The following is a 14,909-nucleotide window of genomic DNA, read 5'->3' on the forward strand; positions in this document are numbered from 1 at the left end:
GAGCCATTTGAAGCGTAAGGTATTCGCCCATACAAGGTACGAGATATCCAACACATTCGCCCACTTTAAGTGCCAGGTATTCAGCCATGCGATATCGCCCATCCCATTCGAAGTGCGAGGTATTCGCCCGTGCGATGGTGCCCATCGAAATACGAGATATCCAAAGCATTCGCCCAGTTTAAGGGTATTCAGCCATGCGATATCGCCCATCCCATTCGAAGTGCGAGGTATTCGCCCGTGCGATGGCACCCCATCGAAATACGAGATATCCAAAGCATTCGCCGTCCAATCTTGCCCATTCGAAGCGCGAGGGAGCACCCATATCCAAAGAACCCAACCCACGGAAACCATCACAATCAAGATGTCCAACCAACTCCGGAAAAGGAATATTCAACCATAGATCCGCGAAAACCCGACCAGACTCTTGAGGTGACACTGAAAGAGTTTGCACCGACAACGAGATGGCCAGACGACTTCAACCGCGATAATATATAACGCATTCATCGCTTCCATCGGGGCCCCGAAGTTTAAACCGCACTCATAACCCCTTGGACCAAACAGCACGTAACACCGACGAGTCAAAACCCTCTCACGACCACCACAGGACGCCTAAGGAGGATCCTATCCCTACTCCTACCATGTATGTCGCGTGGTTAGTATCCATCCCATGGACCCAAATGAAAAGACTTGTCCCAGACCGGCAACCCACATCCCATCGATCCGATTCGGTCGGCCATATAACGGCGACTCCACTTGACGTCCTAGGACTGTGCTTGCCTGAGGGAAGAAGGAAAAGCGCAGACGCCCTCCTTTTATGCTGGTCAGAATCTCTAGAATGTTCTGCTGCCAGCATTGTCGGGAGAGCTCTGGTCGAGCCTCCAACGAATCGCGACTGATCCAGCAGCATCAGACCTTGAGCCTCAGACAGAACGAGAGGGTCCAAGACTGAAGACATTATTCAGCATCCCGACACTGGCCTGAGCAACGAAGTGAACGCGGAGGACATTACAGGCGAGACTTCGGCGTCGAGGTCCAGTCGGGTCGGGATTTCCCGAAGTCATGTGACTAGACTGTGACGTGTGATGGTCAATCACAACCTCCGCCGTGACATTCGCTTGTAGCCTGTGCCACCAACGTTGGCGGACATACAGTACATCATCGGGGACAAGTTTTTAGTAGGCGGGTCATTCGTGCGGAAATTGATAGGAGGAGCTCGTTTTGAGTTTCAGTAGGTCGCATCTGTTGTGTCGTGTTCCCGGGCCATTCAAACGTTTGACCGTCTTCCACTGTTAAGCAGGAGCGACACGCGTGCAAAGATTATTTCTGCTGCGTTGACTCCGTTGAATGGAAGCATTGCGTCAGGAAATACTGCCTCCAAGCGGCGTCGAATTTGCTGCTTGCCTCAAACTTACACCTTCGACTTTACCGGGATCTCCAAGTACAAGCGCTCAAGCTGAGCCTGCTGGATGCGCTCTTTTCAATGTCGTAGTGGCGCGCTCCAACCTCCTGCGTATCTTCGAGGTCAGGAAGGATCCTGCGCCTATCTCCACACACAAGGAGGATGAACGGGAGAGGCGCGCCAGTGTCCGGAAAGGCACAGAGGCGGTAGAAGGCGAAATCGAGATGGACGCGTCCGGGGAAGGGTTTGTGAACATGGGCTCGGTCAAGGTGAATTCGAATACCCAGTTTTTTGTCCTTCCTTTGTCGCAGAGAACAAATGAGATGCCAGCTTTCCCGTCTCGTTGGTCGTCTTGAGATGCGTGTGTGCGACATTCCAGAGTCAATGCTGACCGTTCTCATGTCGTCCTCAGTCCACCGGTCAGAACGGCGTTCTGCATCCGCCGACCGTCAATCGCTTCTACCTCGTCAGGGAGCATCGCCTGCACGGCGTTGTCACTGGCATTGAAGGTGTTCGTGTTGTGACCTCGATTGAAGACAAGCTTGACCGTCTGCTGGTGTCCTTTAAAGATGCGAAGGTGTGCCTTCTGTCACTTCAGTTCAAAGTTTGACCGCGAAACCTGAATGGCTATTCCAGATTGCACTCTTGGAGTGGTCAGAGGCCGTGCACGACCTCATTACCGTGTCGATACACACATACGAGCGTGCACCACAACTTGTAAGTCGTAAGTCAAGCGCTGCAATGATTCTGTACTGAGCTATTTCTAGATGTCGTTGGACTCGTCGCTGTTCCGCTCGGAATTGCGTGTCGATCCATTATCTCGGTGTGCTGCGCTCTCTCTGCCGAAAGACTCGATAGCCATCTTGCCATTCTATCAAAGTCAAGCAGAGCTTGACCTTATGGAGCAGGAGACAAGCCAAGCAAGGTGCGTCGAGACTGAGCATAATTATCTTCGTGCTCAACGCAATGCAGGGATGTGCCGTACTCTCCGAGTTTCATCCTTAGCATGTCGACGGAAGTTGATCCACGCATACGGAATGTCATAGACTTCGTTTTTTTGCCTGGATTCAGCAATCCGACCATTGCAGTCCTTTTCCAACATGAGCAGACATGGACAGGGTGCGCATCATGTCCTTCAATTGCTAACTTTTACTGACCGTATGCGCAGGCGACTGAAGGAGTATAAAGACACAGTTGGTGTTTTCATATTCACTCTTGATCTGATCACGAGGAATTATCCTGTGATCACTGCGGTTGAGGGCCTGTCTTACGACTGCCTCGCCATCACAGCGTGCTCGACCGCGCTGGGCGGTGTCGTTGTCCTGGCTAGCAATTCCATTATATACGTGGATCAGTCCTCCCGCCGGGTCGTGTTGCCTGTCAATGGCTGGCCACCACGCTTGAGCGACATGTCCATGCCGGTGCTCACGCCGCAAGAACAGTTACGGGACTTGCAACTGGAGGGAGCGCGCTTCGCCTTCGTTGACGATAGGACGCTCTTCGTAGTGCTTAGAGATGGCACAGTCTATCCCGTAGAAGTCATCGTTGACGGGAAGACGGTGTCACGGCTGTCAATGGCGTCGCCCGTGGCACGGACAACGATTCCTGCATGCGTCAGGAGAGTCGAGGACAACTATCTGTTCATTGGGAGCATTGTAGGCCCTTCTGTATTGTTGAAGACTATTCGGGTGGAAGAGGATATCCCCGAGGAGGATGTGGAGATGACTTCTGCGCCCGCCACGGTTGTTGACTCGACCGATGGTATGGACCTTGACGATGACGATGGTAAGTGGAAATTTCCCGACACAACTGTCTCGAGTCTGATTTTGTCTTAAGACCTGTACGGAAGTTCCCAGGTGCAAGAAGTGCTGTCTATCAACGGCAATGGCAATCTCAATGGCGTCGCTGTTACTTCGAAGAGGCGGACGGTCGTGCATCTATCTCTGTGCGACTCGTTACCTGCCCACGGGCCCATCTCTGATATGACTTTCGCGTTAGCCAAGAACGGGGTGTGTATCCTGCTATTGCGTCACGACCTTATGAACTAATGATCAAGATTTAGGATCGGTACGTACCAGAGCTTGTTACTGCCACTGGCGCTGGCGAGCTGGGTGGTTTTACTGTCTTTCAGGTGTGCTCTCTGGGGATGAGTCACAATGGTATCTTAATGTTGTCCATAGCGGGATTTACCGACACGCACCAAACGCAAGTTGCACGCCGTAGGCGGCGGTCGCGGAATGTGGTCTCTCCCCGTGCGACAAGCTGTCAAGGTTAACGGCTCGACTTATGAACGCGCCGTCAATCCCTTCTACACGGAGAATGACTCTATTATCATCAGTACCGATGCGAATCCTTCGCCGGGCCTTTCTCGAGTAAGCTCTCGCCCATAGTCGTGTCGAAGAAAACTAATACCGCGTACGAGCAGATTGCCTCCCGCCACCCTCAATCAGACATCTCGATCACCACACGTATCCCGGGAACTACGATTGGCGCGGCACCATTCTTCCAAGGGACTGCTATCTTGCATGTGATGGTCAATGTCACCAACGTCATCCGAGTGTTAGAGCCTGGTGCGTCGCGCCTCTTCCGCGTTGCTCGAGTGCTCATCATATCGTCATCCACAGATGGGACGGAACGCCAGGTTATTAAAGATTGGGATGGGAATGTACCCCGGCCAAAGATCAGGTTCTGCAGTATCTGCGACCCTTTCGTACTCATCATCCGAGAGGATGACTCCATCGGTCTCTTCATTGGAGAGACCGAGCGAGGGAAGATTAGGCGCAAGGACATGTCTCCGATGGGCGAGAAGGTAGTTCTCTGCACATCGGTGATGCGCCAGCATGCTGACAAGTCGTGCAGACGTCTCGATACCTGGCTGGCTGTTTCTTCACAGATACGACCGGCGTGTTTCAAAGCCACGCTAACATGCAAGCTGCTGGGACTGAGAACGTTACGTCAACTCTGCAGGCCGCTATGAATGCTGGGAACAGGAGCCAGTGGTTGCTCCTATGCCGGCCACAGGGTGCGGTCGAGGTATGAAAGCCTCATTGTTACACTTCATGAGCGCTGACATAGTGCCTTGCAGATCTGGACGTTGCCCAAGCTCACCTTGGCATTTTCGACCACCCTAGTTGCGACCCTGGAACCGATGTTCACTGATTCATATGACCCACCCGCCCTTTCTGCCCCTCAGGAGTCAACCCGCAAGCCGCAGGAACTGGATATCGAGCAGATCTTGCTCGCTCCGTTGGGCGAGTCCTCGCCACGCCCGCACCTCGTTGTGAGTCACGCTGTTTGTGCGAGCCGTGACACAGCTGCTCACGAGTGATCCGCTAGGTCTTCCTGCGTTCCGGACAGCTAGCCATATACGAGGCATTTCCTACGCCACCGCCTGTGGAACCTCTTCCTGCTGCTCGATCATCCGCGCTTCTCGTGCGGTTTGTGAAGGTGCTGTCTCGGGCGTTCGACATACAGCACACCGAGGAGGTGGAGAAGTCGGTGCTTGCTGAGCAAAAGCGGATCTCGCGGCATCTCATTCCGTTCGTGACGTCTCCTGCTCCAGGGCAGATGATTTCTGGAGTGTTCTTTACAGGCGATCGTCCATGTTGGATTCTGTCTACAGACCAGGGAGGCGTCAAGGTGTTCCCGTCAGGCCATTCTGTCGTGCACGCGTTTACGGCCTCCTCATTATGGGAATCGAAAGGCGATTTTCTCTTGTACTCCGAAGAGGTGAGGGTGCCTTCATATCATCTGTTTCGCCGAACACAACTGACGACCATGTAGGGGCCGAGCCTTGCGGAATGGATCCCGAACTTCCAGCTCGACGGTCACCTGCCGTGGAAATTCATCCCGCGAGATAAATCTTATTCGAATGTCGTGTACGACGCTTCGACGTCACTGCTCGTTGCTGCATCCTCGTTGCAAAATAAATTTGCTTCATATGATGAAGATGGCAACATTGTGTGGGAGCCAGATGGTGCGAGTTCATTTCTGGCACTTTGTATGGCGTTACATCTAACAGTCGTATCTGTGGTGAAAGCATCGAACATATCCTTCCCGAGCTGTGAATGCTCTACGCTGGAGCTCATCTCACCCGAAGGCTGGATCACCATGGATGGGTGAGTCTCGCGTGTGCTCTCCTGTGTGTATCTGGCTGAAGATGTTGCCCAGATACGAGTTTGCTCCCAACGAGTTTGTGAACTGCCTCGATTGTGTGACGTTAGAAACGATGAGCACAGAGTCCGGCACGAAAGACTTCATAGCCGTCGGGACAACAGTGAACCGAGGAGAGGATCTGGCGATCAAGGGTGTCGTGAGTGTTCACATAAGCGCATGCGATGACGTTCAGTCCTGATGAACAATGTCTCAGGTTTACATCTTCGAGATCGTGGAAGTTGTTCCTGATCTAAGCTCTAGCCATAAGCGCTGGTATAAGCTGAAGCTTCGGTGTAGAGATGATGCGAAGGGTCCCGTCACAGCGCTTTGTGGGATGGATGGCTATCTTGTCTCCTCGATGGGGCAGAAGGTGCGTTTCGTATCTTCGTTCTAACCCAAACCCAAGCTCATGACCCAGGTTTCTGTAGATATTTGTCAGGGCATTCGACTTGGATGAACGGCTTGTCGGTGTCGCCTTCTTGGACGTCGGTGTCTATGTTACATCCCTTCGCACCATCAAGAACTTGCTTGTCATAGGAGACGCCGTCAAGAGTGTCTGGTTCGTGGCATTCCAGGTATATTCGTGGCTATATGAGAGTCCTACTCGTGTACTGACTTTTTTGGTAGGAGGATCCGTATAAACTCGTCGTGTTGGGGAAGGATCCACTGCATGCATGTGTGACAAATGCCGATCTCTTCTTCGCGGATGGCCGCGTGTCCATGGTTACGTGCGACGAAGATGGTGTAATGAGAATCTATGAGTATGATCCTCATGGTGCGTCATTAAACGACATGGTTTGACCGACATGCTTCGCAATGCTGTCACTCACAACCAAAAGCAGATCCCGAATCCAAAAACGGTCAACATCTACTTCGTCGTACAGAGTACCACGGGCAGACAGAATACCGTACTTCTGTTATGATCGCACGTCGTATAGGTACAGATACTGCCATACCGCAGGCCAAATTACTCTGTGGTATGTAGATACTCCGACTGTTGGCCAAGCATGGGCTAATGCGTCTGTGAAGGAACCGCTGACGGCGCTCTGGTGTCTTTGACTTGCGTCGACGAATCCGCCTTCAAGAGACTGCACCTTCTACAAGGTCAGCTCACCCGTAATGTTCAGCATGTCGCGGGTTTGAATCCTAAAGCATTCCGGTGAGCGCAGTGAGCGTCGTCCCTCGCACCATCTCTGATCCATGAAGTAGCATCGTTCGAAACGACTATGTCTCAAGGCCCCTGTCTAAAGGTATACTGGACGGTAATGTTTTGGCAGCTTTCGAGGAACTCCCAATCACTCGTCAAATCGAGGTGACTCGCCAGATTGGCACAGAGAGGACGACGATATTGAAGGATTGGTTATACTTCAGCGGTGTATGGTAAAATATTGTACGATTGTTGTTACATAGCCTAATCCTGAGGGGTGTTTTCGTTTCTGGACTGCAGCTACAGTCAAGCTGATGCTTGAAGCTCGTTCGGTAAGGGTAACCTCCCGTAACTTGAAGTTAAAATACTGCAGGCGGGCCGCATGGCACTGGCAGGCTACGAACTCGTACATGCATGATCGTACACATGTAGAATAATATTGTCGGTGACGCCGCCTCGCTGGTGCATCCTGCTACCAATCTAACTATCACCCTTTTGCATTTCCTACAGGCGCAGCGTTCAACGCGGATCCTCGACGCCGGTGTGACTGTGGCGTGAATGCTCTACACAAATCCGACCTGATCGTCTCCGCGCCACGAATGGGTGTGCTGCAACTTCTTGCTTCACACGTCAGGCCTGCAGGCATGATGAAAGATGTAAATTTAGGAATCGAAGACCCTAATGATGGTGAGTTTGCCCGTTCGTCACCGTGGCAAGCTTCTCTCCGTGACGATTGGGGTAACTGCAGCGTGGTTAAAGCTGTTACGAGCACTACATGTGTGAGGGCATCTCCTTGCCGCATCTACACATGCTCGATCCTGCGACGCCTTCCACACTTCTGCCATGTAGCACTCACCCATGTGCGACACGCCTTTGCTCCGCGAAATTCACATGTCATACATATGAAAGACTCATGCCAGTAGGTGCGTGTCTCTGTCCGTATAACTCACTCGAGGTAAGGGAGTTATTCCTGCGTTCCTCTTGGACGAACGAGTTCATGCAGAATGCTCTCGTCTCTTGGCTTTGAGTCAAAAAATCATGCTCGGAATGGTCGGAATGGGGCTTCGAAGGTGCGCATGTCGCTCTTAGTTCCTCAAGTGAGTAGACTAACTTTCCCTAGTATTTCGAGGTCCCTCGAGGGTTCTCTGTTCACGTTTTCAAGAACCCCGCCACGGCCTCCTCTCACACATACACTCCTGCTGGAGGAAAGCCTAACCCAGTTCACGGTCGTCCCGTTGTCCGCTCAAAGCCTCCAGCCTATCCTCCCCGTCCTGATAACGAGAGGAAGAACTCGCTGATCCACCCCTCGCCTCCCGCTGATTATGATGCGGCTTTCGTGCTGAATCGATCGAAACCGAGGAAAAACTATGGAATATACCCCAGCGCTACCGACAATAACACATATATTTACGAACGCTCTGTCTCCTCTGCCTCTGATATTCTGGCGAGTTCGCACTCTTCATCAAGTTCCGACTCTGATGACTCCATCTCGGGATCTGCCGTCTCTACTGAGGTTTCCTCTACACGTGCTAGTAGTAGCACAGAGACCTTGGAGACGACCGCGCTGAGCGTCCGCGCGCATGTTTCAAACGCCGTGGGAGCTGCACCCTCTGCGCCTCTCAGAGCTACTCCCTCGTCGGGGTCTGCGGGAGCTACACCAGATAACAATGGCACCATTCCTCGAGTACCCCTTATAGTTTCCGAGGAAACTTCCCCACGCTTCGCTGCGCTTCCACCCACATTTGCTGTTCCTATCCACCTGGCAACCGTAGAAACGGTTTCGGATAGCGATAGCGACACTGTCATTGACGATCCCATCGTCGATATAACGAGGCCACGACGGGCCAACGCTGGTGGCAGGGACGAAGGGAGACGAGATTTTTCTGTCGTTCCTTCCGCTGCCGCTCTCTCTGCGAGGAGAGACACTGATGGGCATTCGAGCAGCCAGCAGGTCTCGCGCTCGAGAGACTCTCCGGAGACCCAGCAGGTCACCACTTCGACCGCTCTAGCGCCTGCTGCCAAGTGTCGGTACGAGGATTCATCAAGCCTACGCGCTCCACCTGGGTTGGCGGTCACTACGGCGTATGATGGTGGCGATCAGCTTCGCAGAGTGGCCGCTGGATCATCGTCGCATCCCACTTCGAACAGTTCTGATGTGCGCCCACCACAACGACCACCTGCCATTCCCCTACCTGTGGCGAATCGGACTGGCGGCATCTCTGAATCAGCTCCGGCAGTCCTCACTCGTATTGGCGAAGGGACGCCTCACAATAATCGTGACTCGCCCTCGCGCACAGTGGAGAGGGATGCCCGAGCAGAGTCGACCATTCCGCTCGCACGAGCTACTTCAGCTTTCGAAGGAGGCTTTGGAACGACATCACGACGTTGCGTCAGATGGACTGAGAACCTGGTCTGCCCTTCACCGGTGCCTCCTAGTGAGCGCCGCAAAGGGTGGTTCAACCGTCGCGGGTCAGTGGCTTGATTTCTATCTCTTTATATGTTTCCAACTGTCCGTATCATAGGGATCAGCTGTGGACGAACGATGGGAGATACAAGTCCGTCGAGGCTGGGAAAGACTATCCGCCGGACCTTGTCGTGAGTGTTCCCTGTCGTAATGATCATTCCGTTTGTTGGCTAATCCTCGGTGCTTTTCACAGGGCTATCCTGAACCAAACTCGGGGTGGATGAACGAGAATGGTGTGCGAATTGATATGCAGCATCATCTCATTCCAAAGCCGCCGCTGCGCTCAGCTCTGAAACGCCCCAAGGCCTCTCCAACTCAGTGAGATGTATATTATAGTGAGTAGTCATTATGGACGCTACGTGAGCTTCAGTATATATTCCACGGCAGTATGTTTAAGTGCGACAGCATGATATCTATGATTTTTACACGGGGGTTACAACAGTGGTCCTGTACGATAAAATGTATAGCAATTAGTCCGATGATATACATATAACTTCAACATCCACAGTTCTGTCCATATCGGGAATCCTACACGTCCTGCGAGGCCGTTTCGATGGTCTCGGTGGAGGTGATAGCATCGAGCGGCTCCAAACATCTTCGTCATGCGGTGCTTTCCCTTCCGAAGGTCTATAGGAGTAGCTGGACCGAGGCTTCTCGGATGTCGAGGCAGAAATAAAGTCTGAGTCCCTGGCAGTTTCGCTCTCGTCGTCGGATTCCTCTCCGTCAGAAAATTCAATAGCACGCCTCTTTCCTTTCCTACTGCTGCTAGGACCATCCTCATGTTGTCTATTACTGGTTGTCTCGCCAATCCTCCTTGACGTTGGCTTTCGTTTACTTTTGATGAGGAAGGAACGATGTATGGCTGGAGTCTTGCCCTGCTCGACGTCCTGCTTGGATAGTTGAGTGAGACGATCTGCGTTGTTACCCAACCTGACGTATGTGTTGGTAGTGAAGTTATTCACACTGTAAAACGTCTTCAGATAGTCCTCAACCATGAGGTGGATGCAGAGTAGTTCCGCATCCTAACACAATATTATGTGTGGGTGAATTAGTATGTCACTCCACGCAGAGCACTCATCATACCTGCTTTGAATATTCAAGCTTGCCGCCGGCGACCTCGTTCAAATCAAGGTGGACTTTCTCTCGCACCGTCTTCCTGCCCTTCTTGACTTTCGCATGGAACGAGCTTCCACCGTGCCCCCTTACCAGGTCAGCCAGCTGCGCGACGGTAACAAAGCCCCCCCTTTTGTTCACTATCTCTACCACCTTGAGCACCCGCCACGCAGCGAGAGTGATGTCCCGTCGATCGACTAGTTCTGCCGAGCGTGTACAGTTGTCACAGTGTCCACATGGTGTCTCAGCATCCTCGTCTCCAGTCGTCCACACGTCCATCGACAGGTCTGCAGAAGAGTTGAAGTACCTGGGAGTGCATATCGCACAAGTCAGTGCGCATGCACAGCGCGTGGGGGGAGTGGAGGGCAGCGTGGGGAGAGACATACTTGGCAAATTGGATCTTGCGACACTGCTCCACGTCCTGCGCAAACCGCAACATATCGTGCACTGTGGTGCAAGGCAGCCGCCACGGTGGATCAGTCCAGAACTCACAGATGCACAGGAACACGGCGTAGACGCACACTTATCTAACTCCCCTGCTCCCTTGTCCACGATCTGGGTGAGTCGTATGGCATCCTGAGGCCTGTAGTACAGGACGCAATCTGCATCCTTTCTATCACGTCCCGCACGTCCGGATTCCTGATACAAGCCATCCAAGGATTTCTGTCCATGCTGAGGCGTCAGAACCTAACGACTCCACTAAAGCGACGACACGGACCGGCATCTGGAACAAAATATGATACTGAGCCTTCGAGAGGGGAACACATAAGATGCCGCCGCTTACGTACGCTATGATGCAGCACGAATCGCACATCACTCTTGTCGATCCCAAGTCCAAACGCTATCAGAAGAAGAGGAATTGAGAACGAGCGTGTATGACGCGTGTGAGATGACTCGCCAAGGGTAGCACACACGACCTTGACCTGTCCCTCCCGCCATTTTTTGTGAATGGCTTCTTTCGCATCGCGCGTGATATCAGAGTGGTACACCTCTGTCTTTATTTCCTGGCCACTCTCTTCCTTCAGCTTCTGGGCAACGTCCTCCGCATCCTGACCAAGATGATAAGCCGAGAAAGGTCAGCTCCGGATTCTGTGACGATGGTAAGCGGCAAATCTGCACCTTTTTGGCTAAGCAATAGATGATACCGACGTGATTCTTGTGGTGCTCTAAGATATAGTTCTTCATCATGGTAATCGCTGCAGAGCATGTCGAGGGCTTCGGAAGCACGGCGTAGTGTAGATTCTTGCGATACAATGGGGCAGAAAAGTAGACTGTTCCGACGGGAGGTGCAGCTACAATGCCCATGATAATTGAGCGTTGAAGCGAAGAGATGCGCGACATACATGATCCATTGACTATCGGTCCCATTTTCATCACTTTCCGGATGTCTTCGAGCACAGCTGGTGGACATGTCGCCGAAAGCGCTATAATGGGAACATTAGGAAATGTGGTACGAAGAATAGTCAATCGCTGATAATCGGGTCTGGCAAAGTGAGAGAAATTTCAATGCACACAGCAGTCAACGACTCGACAAGCCCACCTGAAATCGTGACCATAATGGGAGATACAATGTGCTTCGTCTAGCACCCAACGATCTGCCACAGGAAACCACTTCAATATAGTGGGTGAGGGGACTGAAGTTATCACTGACTCAATTTGCCGGCCTCCGCCAGAGCTTGTAGCAAACTCAAGAAATTTCTATTGTTAACTACCTTCTCTGGCTGATGAAAGAAGATAGTCTCAGATTTCTAGCACAGGGCTGACGGGCGGAGAAGTAGTAGACATACTGTCACATAAAGGAGCTTGATGTCGGATCGATCTGTCTCTGTCGAGGAAGCCATAATTTTCATTTGTCGAGTGATTTGATCCATTTCTGCCCTAGGGAGTTCAGCCGTGACCATTGCCGCTCGAACTAAGGCTACTCTTAAAATGAAGCGTTGGAACGACAGACAGAATACCGACCTCCCACTTCTTTTAAATGCAGGACCTGGTCCTCCATTAAAGCAATAAGGGGTGAGATCACCAAAGTGCACCCATTCGACAACAAAGCGGGAAGTTGATAGGTCAAAGATTTCCCCCCACCTGTAGTCCCGGTTGAGTAAGCTACTTCGCATGTCTTGGACTGGGGCTTACCTGTGGGCATCACGCAGATGATATCACGACCGTCCATATTCGCGTTGCAAACCCTGAAGTGACCGCCTGAGTATGAATCGAATTCCACCGAAGACAACCCACCCTTGTTGGCACAGACGGAAATCGTCAATCCCAAATACCATCTTCATCTTGTATCGAAGGGGACCTGTCCATTCAAATTCTGTGGTGTAGTCTATGCCCTTTTCTGAGACTCTGCCTGTATCTTTGACTCGGAGTGCACTGATGTTTCGGATGGATGCATCCAGCTTCCTCTTATTCTTCTCTGCAGTCTGTTTCTGCACAATGAGCGATGCTCGCCGAGCTTTCAGTCGTTCCATCTCCTCGTCGATTTCTGCTATTCCAGCGTTGATTATACCAATGTCTGATGTCATACGCCGAGGGTGCGACGACGACGCTGTTCTCCGCGTCTGCGATGGACCTGCATCAGCATTTAAGCTGTGATTGCCTTGCGTGGCCATATATTCCGCACGCGACATCTCAAGTACGCCGTCAATCTGTCGCAATGAATATGTCAGAGAAGGGCATAATCCATCTGACTTTGCGATCCAAATCGAGACCCACCGCATCTGTACTCACCTCATCGGAAGGATACCAAGGCATCGTTACAACTGTCCGGAAAACGCAGATAACAAAGGTGGTATGCGTCACTTGTGTGGTTGTGGATGAACCTGGTTTATAACCATCGGCCAGTACTTGCTCGAGCTCTCCACGTCGGCGTCAAGATCATCTCGATTCTCAAGGCACGCGCTTGACGCGTTCACAATAAGTCACGTGCAGACTTTCCTTCTTCCGGACCACCGGGACCGTGACCGCCTTGCCGCCATACTCATCTGCTACTCCCCACACGGTGCGCCCACCAAAATGGCATTCGGGGAGGTTGTATGTGGTTCGCCTGGCAGCGGCAAGTCCACATATTGCTATGGCAAGTACCAACTGTTCGGTGCTCTCAATCGTCCCATTGCTGTCGTCAATTTGGATCCTGCAAACGAGAACATCCCATATCCATGCGCAATTGATATATTTTCTCTCATTACGCTCGAGGATGCCATGAATGACCAGGGCCTTGGACCCAATGGTGGCATGCTATATTGCATGGAATACCTAGAAGCCAACTATGACTGGCTAGAGGAGCGGCTGAAGGAACTGGGAAAGGACGCATACGTGCTGTTTGATCTTCCTGGACAGGTGGAACTGAGCACAAATCACGACAGTGTGAAGAACATCGTGCACAAGCTGACCAAGAGTGGCTTTCGGGTGGGTGTGAGCGAGTCTTCCATGGCTTGTGCAGCTGACGGACAGGTGGTCAGTTAGCTGCGGTCCATCTGTGCGATGCGCACTACGTGACCGATGCATCGAAGTACATCTCAGTGCTCATGTTATCCCTGCGGGCAATGCTTCATCTCGAGTTGCCTCACATTAACGTGTTGTCGAAGGTCGACCTGATTAAACAGTACGGCGATCTCGGTATCCATCACTCGTGTTGATTCATTGCTGCCTCGTTCACTTTATTTCCGCGTAGATTTCAACCTGGATTTTTACACAGAGGTACAAGATCTATCCTATCTTGAGAATTCCCTATCATCATCCTCCCCGCGGTACACTGCCCTGAACATGGCGATATGTTCGCTGATCGAAGACTATGGGCTCGTAGGCTTTGAAACTTTGGCGGTAGAGGTAGGTTTTCGACGATCAATTATGGCTCGTCACTCAGCGATCATGGCTGCGCAGGATAAAGAGTCCATGCTGCATCTCATGCGTGTCATCGACAAAGCCACAGGGTGTGTCTTCGTTCCATCGGCAGGCGCCCAACAGCCTGAGGGCACAGTGGAAGCGACAGATGCACCATCAGCCCTGCGGCCTAATGCATACGCGCTTTTCACCACTGCTGCTGGACCTCCGCGCGGTCCACGGAGCGACGTGCGCGATGTCCAGGAGAGATGGGTGGATGCTAGAGAGGAGTGGGATGCGTGGGAGAAGGCACAGTGGAGACGAGAAGGACAGTTGGTACAGGAAGCGGCGAAGAAGAGTAAAATAAGGGAGAGAAACCCCAAGGACAAAACATAGCCGTAAGTTCCAATGCTGGAACTACTTTTGTACACCCTACTTGTTATTGCAGATGGCAATATTAATACGCTTTCACCACATATCCGCTGCAACACTGCTGATATATCTCACGTCTGCGAAATGTTTCAGACAGGGAAGTTACTATCGTTGACCCACGGCTGGTAGTGCAAGTCTTGCACTTATGTCACCATGCATTTGGACCCCCTGGATTTTCCCCACATAATCTCTAACATATAAAGTATGTTTTCAAGCCTCTTGTATTTTTTTCTTGATGTTGTGTCATCTTGAGAACGAGCGCGATGAGGAGTCATTTGCAAGCAAGAGCGCTATCCGAATTAGATCCTCCCATTAATGCATTGGTTGAGACTCCGGGATCCAGATGGGGAAATTCCTGAGAGCTGGGATAAGGTCTG

At 51.9% G+C, this 14,909-nt stretch overlaps 5 protein-coding genes across 5 annotated transcripts; 3 read left to right on the plus strand and 2 right to left on the minus strand.

The window, feature by feature from the left end:
• Positions 1 to 578: 578 nt before the first annotated feature.
• Positions 579 to 853, minus strand: SCP_1502490 (hypothetical protein; the record flags this gene model as incomplete). The annotated part of the gene is made up of 2 exons (XM_027764353.1): positions 579 to 633; positions 699 to 853. The coding sequence occupies 2 exons, from the start codon at positions 851 to 853 to the stop codon at positions 579 to 581; spliced, it is 210 nt and encodes a 69-aa protein (XP_027620154.1).
• A 491-nt stretch (positions 854 to 1,344) lies between these two features.
• SCP_1502500 (Protein CFT1) lies at positions 1,345 to 6,938 on the plus strand (the record flags this gene model as incomplete). Its single annotated transcript, XM_027764354.1, has 23 exons — positions 1,345 to 1,668; positions 1,812 to 1,976; positions 2,036 to 2,116; positions 2,167 to 2,324; positions 2,372 to 2,518; positions 2,568 to 3,184; positions 3,236 to 3,408; positions 3,462 to 3,530; positions 3,580 to 3,771; positions 3,825 to 3,969; positions 4,024 to 4,208; positions 4,259 to 4,432; positions 4,485 to 4,679; positions 4,736 to 5,128; positions 5,183 to 5,375; positions 5,439 to 5,517; positions 5,570 to 5,711; positions 5,769 to 5,924; positions 5,983 to 6,129; positions 6,182 to 6,329; positions 6,397 to 6,531; positions 6,584 to 6,713; positions 6,764 to 6,938. The coding sequence occupies 23 exons, from the start codon at positions 1,345 to 1,347 to the stop codon at positions 6,936 to 6,938; spliced, it is 4,323 nt and encodes a 1,440-aa protein (XP_027620155.1).
• Positions 6,939 to 7,705: 767 nt separating this feature from the next.
• Positions 7,706 to 9,487, plus strand: SCP_1502510 (hypothetical protein; the record flags this gene model as incomplete). Its single annotated transcript, XM_027764355.1, has 4 exons — positions 7,706 to 7,771; positions 7,822 to 9,170; positions 9,224 to 9,296; positions 9,359 to 9,487. The coding sequence occupies 4 exons, from the start codon at positions 7,706 to 7,708 to the stop codon at positions 9,485 to 9,487; spliced, it is 1,617 nt and encodes a 538-aa protein (XP_027620156.1).
• Positions 9,488 to 9,635: 148 nt separating this feature from the next.
• SCP_1502520 (hypothetical protein) lies at positions 9,636 to 13,032 on the minus strand (the record flags this gene model as incomplete). The annotated part of the gene is made up of 16 exons (XM_027764356.1): positions 9,636 to 10,187; positions 10,249 to 10,585; positions 10,665 to 10,725; positions 10,800 to 10,941; positions 10,997 to 11,002; positions 11,067 to 11,119; positions 11,177 to 11,327; positions 11,398 to 11,570; positions 11,622 to 11,761; positions 11,819 to 11,873; positions 11,930 to 11,999; positions 12,066 to 12,190; positions 12,241 to 12,360; positions 12,412 to 12,464; positions 12,514 to 12,926; positions 13,009 to 13,032. The coding sequence occupies 16 exons, from the start codon at positions 13,030 to 13,032 to the stop codon at positions 9,636 to 9,638; spliced, it is 2,475 nt and encodes an 824-aa protein (XP_027620157.1).
• Positions 13,033 to 13,293: 261 nt separating this feature from the next.
• Positions 13,294 to 14,496, plus strand: SCP_1502530 (GPN-loop GTPase 2; the record flags this gene model as incomplete). Its single annotated transcript, XM_027764357.1, has 4 exons — positions 13,294 to 13,686; positions 13,740 to 13,896; positions 13,952 to 14,106; positions 14,161 to 14,496. 4 exons carry the CDS (start codon positions 13,294 to 13,296, stop codon positions 14,494 to 14,496), a joined length of 1,041 nt encoding a protein of 346 aa, XP_027620158.1.
• Positions 14,497 to 14,909: the final 413 nt, after the last annotated feature.

This window comes from Sparassis crispa (genome assembly GCF_003851025.1).
Source record: "Sparassis crispa DNA, contig_000014F, whole genome shotgun sequence".
Classification (NCBI taxonomy): Eukaryota; Fungi; Basidiomycota; class Agaricomycetes; order Polyporales; family Sparassidaceae; genus Sparassis; species Sparassis crispa.